Source organism: Triticum aestivum, chromosome 7D, assembly GCF_018294505.1.
Source record: "Triticum aestivum cultivar Chinese Spring chromosome 7D, IWGSC CS RefSeq v2.1, whole genome shotgun sequence".
In the NCBI taxonomy this organism is placed as follows: Eukaryota; Viridiplantae; Streptophyta; class Magnoliopsida; order Poales; family Poaceae; genus Triticum; species Triticum aestivum.
This window is the reverse complement of record NC_057814.1, coordinates 54435228-54440161: the sequence shown is the minus strand read 5'-3', so window position 1 is coordinate 54440161 and position 4934 is coordinate 54435228. Positions and strand designations below refer to the sequence as shown.

General features: G+C 47.5%; 1 protein-coding gene across 1 annotated transcript; it reads left to right on the top strand.

The window, feature by feature from the left end:
- Positions 1–791: 791 nt before the first annotated feature.
- LOC123167662 (sucrose transport protein SUT5) lies at positions 792–4223 on the top strand. Its single transcript, XM_044585492.1, has 11 exons — positions 792–973; positions 1127–1192; positions 1527–1625; positions 1705–1769; positions 2293–2411; positions 2514–2616; positions 2702–2777; positions 2891–3082; positions 3204–3654; positions 3759–3802; positions 3886–4223. The coding sequence occupies exons 1-11, from the start codon at positions 818–820 to the stop codon at positions 4069–4071; spliced, it is 1557 nt and encodes a 518-aa protein (XP_044441427.1). The 5' UTR covers positions 792–817; the 3' UTR covers positions 4072–4223.
- Positions 4224–4934: the final 711 nt, after the last annotated feature.

Genomic DNA, 4934 nt, shown 5'->3' with positions numbered 1-4934 from the left:
TTCCAAATCAAAAAAACTAGATGCAGTTCTCTAGTGTATTTCTTTTAGGACCCACAATTGTAGAGACTTCAGGCGAGACCGAAGGAAGACTCGCTACAAGCGATATATAGCCTCTGCGCCTAGTCAGTGACCTTGCATCCACGTTGGAGGCCGAGCACCCAGTTATTCCCAGTGCCAAAGCATGTCGCAATGCATGGCCCAAGACATGTGTAGTTATACTGCCACCCTCCACCACAGTCGCACACGAGTCTGAGCCCGGCACAGCGAGTAGCTCGGCCATTTGCAATCGAGTCGCCACCATTTTGCCGTATCCACGCCTGATGCGAAGCCCTCCACACCAACCTAGCCAAACCCATCAGCAGCCGCACCATCGTCCTCTGTCGTTATGGTGCTCCCAATCGCTCGCTCCTGAAGATTTTTTTAGTCGCAAACCCTTTTGAATTCACCAAATTTTTTAGTCGCAAACCCTTTTAATACCTGAAGATTTTTTAAATGTGAGAAAAATTTAAATTCCACAGACATATTTTTGAACTTGTGAAGTTTTTTCAAATGCACGAACATTTTTGAACTCTCCTGGCGGGGAGGACGAGGAGCAATGGATTAGTTTTTTTTTTTGAGCTAAAGCAATGGATTAGCTAATGGGTGGTAGAAAAGGCCCACCATACCATACCAGAGGGCTCTTTTTTTTTCCTTATGGTGGAGAAGAAGCCGTCTAGTGTGACATTTGGCCCAGGAAATAAATATAAATAGGCAAGCCGGTGGCATCAGCAACTTGCAACCCTAGTGTCAAAAGAAAAAGACACACCTGAAGCAGCACATGGCGCCGCCAGGCGAGAGCGGCGGCCCCAGCAACGGCGGCGCGCGCCGGAAAAACCTGACGGCCGCGCTCAGGCTGTTCCTCGTGTGCATGGTCTCCGGCGGCATCCAGTACATCTCCGCTCTAGAAATGTCCCTCCTCTCGCCCTACTCCCAGGTGCGTCCGCGCATCGCCGAGCCGACTGCTACCTCTCATCTGTTCTAATCTACGGAGTATCTACAAACGGACAAAGTCAAATTTCTTAGTACTGTAATCTGATGATGATGTTATATTCACGATGGCTCTGTTTATTTGCCTCGTGGGCTGTAGAATCTTGGGATTCCGCACAAGTATGTTTCCATGCTCTGGATTGGCGGACCCATCGCTGGATTTCTGGTGAGCGTTTCCATGTGATCGATCTCATCTTGTCTTCAATTTCCGTCGTCTTGTAACCAGGAACACTGAACTTGTGATTGCTGTCAAGCTTATCTAACGCCGGTGCCTGAGCAAAATCATCTCTTTAAGACTTCTGCCATATCATAGTCTTAACTAATCTCAACTAGCACAGACACACACACACCCACAAAAACGGTGCAACATTTAACATATCAATAATTACTGCCATTTTTTCCTTTCCTGGGATGTGAACCCAACTGATTATAAACGCACATTTCACAAGAAAGACATGACACCGTCGATAGATCATAACACTGTGCTACTTTTTTCCTAGGTAAACCCCATCGTGGGCTACTATAGCGACCGATGCACCATAAGGATAGGACGCAGAAGGCCCTTCATCATCCTAGAATGCCTCATCATATGCATCTCTGTAAGCTCATCAAAACTCATGTTCTAATTTCCATTGTACCGGCGATTTTGTTGGTAGCCAAAAAATCTGACTTGAACAGGGCATGCTCATCGGTTTCTCCGCGGACATCGGGCGATACCTTGGCGACACCAAAGAGAACTGCAGGTCTGTAACAATACATTTTTCGTTGGTTTAATATAGAGTGGTTTTCCTACCATACACGATGTATAATGTGCATGCTTTGATCCACCGTGCATTCGGATTTTGTTGATATATACAATACGATGAATCATTAAGATATGGCACTCTGAAAGAAGCCGAAACCTAATGAATAAACATGCTGAATACACTCTTGAAACAAGGGGGGAAATCCCAATAATCATTATGTACTAATAAGAGTTCTCATGTACGTACTAGCAGATTGGAACAAGACAAATTTTGCCGAAACTAGAAAACATGACATGATTCTGCAAGTACCGACACACAGTGGATGCATGCACACGAAACACGATATAACATGAATAGTAGAAACTCATTTCTTAGCTTGCATGTAGTCGACTTGCGTCCCCTTTATCTGATGAATGAAAACAATGTGTGTCGGTGGCGGAGCTAGACGGATTCTTGTTGCTAGCCCCCAGCACAACACAGCTCCGCCGTTGATGTGTGTACTGTTCTTCTTCTTCTTCAGCACCTACACTGGCCCTCGCTGGGCTGCCACGGCGGTGTACGTCGTCGGCTTCTTGTTGCTGGACTGCGTCATCCATACCGCACAGGCGTCGGTTCGAGCAATGATGTCTGACCTATCCGGTGAGCTCCATCCATCCTTCCTTTCATCATCAATTGTGTTGCAGCACTTGTTTCCCACTGAAATAACTAATCGACGTACCCGTTGTGTTGCGCCCACTGCAGCTGCGAATCATGGCCCTAGTATCGGCCAGGCGATCTTCTCCGTGTGGATGGCCATCGGCAGCATCCTTGGCTACGCGGCCGTTGCCTACGGAACATGGCACCGGTACATTCTAGCCTTCTTCTTTAGATCAGAAGTTCATGTCCTTCTTTTGGTCCTTACTGATGTGAATCCGTCATATGTATGCAAGGTGGTTCCCCTCTCTGAAAACTAGCGCGTGCTGCGACGCTTGCGCAGATCTTAAGGGCGCTTTCTTGACTGCTGTGGTAAGTCCGTCCGTATTGTCACCATCAGCCTAATAATTTCGCATGCATCCATTTCATGACCCTGATATTGACAAATTGGTGATCATATGCTGTATTTGTACATGGTTGATCAGGTGCTCATTGTCATCAGCACAGTAGTGACCATGCTCCTCGCTGATGAGCAGTCCCTCGATAATGAGGGTGTTGGCGGTGCCGCCTTTGCTCAAACTTGCGGGGGCCTCAACGCATTCATCGACCTCTTCGCGAGCTTGAAGAACATGAGTCCTGCCATGTTCAGAGTGCTCGCTTTAACAGCCTTCACCTGGGTACGTCCAGACTCCACGGACCAGAGCTATAACTATATTAGGCGAGTGTAATGCATGCCCACACCGAAGTTACTACGTGCTCTAACATGGATCCTTCTTGTGATCTGGCATTTGGTTGCAGCTCTCCTGGTTCCCGTTCCTGCAGTACAACACGGACTGGATGGGCCGCGAGATTTACCACGGCAACCCGAACGGGGTGGCTGACATGGCCGACGACAAATACAATGCCGGTGTCCGCGAAGGAGCCATTGGGCTCCTCCTCTGCTCGGCCTCCCTCGGGGCTACCTCCTTCCTCATCCCCAAGCTATGCCGCAAGCTGACGTCCAAGGTCATCTGGTCCATCAGTCTCTTCTCAGTGTTCCTCATCATGGCAGGGATGGTTGCCGTCGGCGTCGTCTCGACAAAGGGGTACAGCCCGTCTCTGAGCACCAGCCTCACCGTCGCTGGCCCCGACAATCTCAACGCCCTCGCGCTCACCATGTTTGCGCTCATCGGGATCCCACAGGCTGTGTTGTACAGCGTTCCATGGGCGGTCGCCGCTGAGGTCGCGGCGGGGGAGGGTGGTGGCCAAGGTTTGGGCTTTCTTTGTGATTTGTAAACATCTTTGCGTTCTCACTGCCCCTCTAAATTGCTCCAAGAAATAATTAACCCGATTTTATTGTTCAATTTTGACCAGGAGTCACCGTTGGTGCGATCACCATTGTCATATCCCTATCGCAAGTGAGTACTCCTGCTAGCTGTTTTTGCAGATTAACCTTTCTTGGAACAGAAATAACTTTCTTGTCATTGCTGCTCTTTACCAGCTGCTAGTCGGCCTCACCGCCGGTCCGATAGACGGGGCCTTCAACAAGGGCAACGCACCGGCCTTTGGTATCGGTGGTGCCGTCGCCTTCATATGTGCTATCCTGGTGGTGCTGGCGCTTCCAGATACCAAGGACGGCAGGGGGCTAAAAAGACTGTTATTGAGCAGGGAAGATTGGTCAAATTGAAATGAAGGATACCTATTTGTAATGACCAAATGGATTGGAGTAATCTTTGTAAGATAACTGTGATGCTGAAACTTTTTATCTTAGGGAGGTTTATGCAGTGCCTTTGATTCAACCCTTTGGTGTTACTGATATTGATACACTGCCATCTTTCATAGTCCTCGTTTTTTTTAACCCTACACTGCAGGGCAAATGCCCCACAGCCCTTCCACTTTATTAAAGTCATAATAATGTTGCAACATAATGTAAAACAAGTAGTTTAGAACAAAACCTACCTAAGGTGGTAAAAAGGCTAACCACCTCAAGAGAAGAGTCCCAGACAAAATGAGCACCTAAGAAAAAAAGACCAGCCCTTTTGTAGTCCATTGAACTGTCAAAATCTTTAGAATAGTCTATCCATTGCTCAAAAGGCCGGTTGCAGGGGCTGTTTTTGACCATTGTTATCTTTTGGCTTGTGATTTTCTCGTTACTAGTTTTGAGCACTGTAATAGGGTAGCTAATAATGTTGCTCATGAACTTGCTAAGTTGGCTAGATTTTATTTCACTTTTGACTGGTTTGAGGAGCTTTTGAGTGAAATTGGACCCCTCTGTTAATTTCAATGAATTAAGTGTTGTGTATTTTGTTTTTGTCAAAACCTTTGATATAGACGAATAACAGTAAAATGTTTCTCTTCTCTCCTCCCTTAATGGATGAAGAACCGACCCTAAGGTGCATATATATTCAGCTAAGTGCGTGTACAAGCACTTAACTAGGTGCATATATATTCAGCTAAGGCGAGGAGCTCTTGGGCGAGAAGCTCCTGGAAGCCAAGTGCCTGGGCAGGCACGTCGAGCGCCAGGGCTTCGAGCTCCTGTGCTTTGGGCGA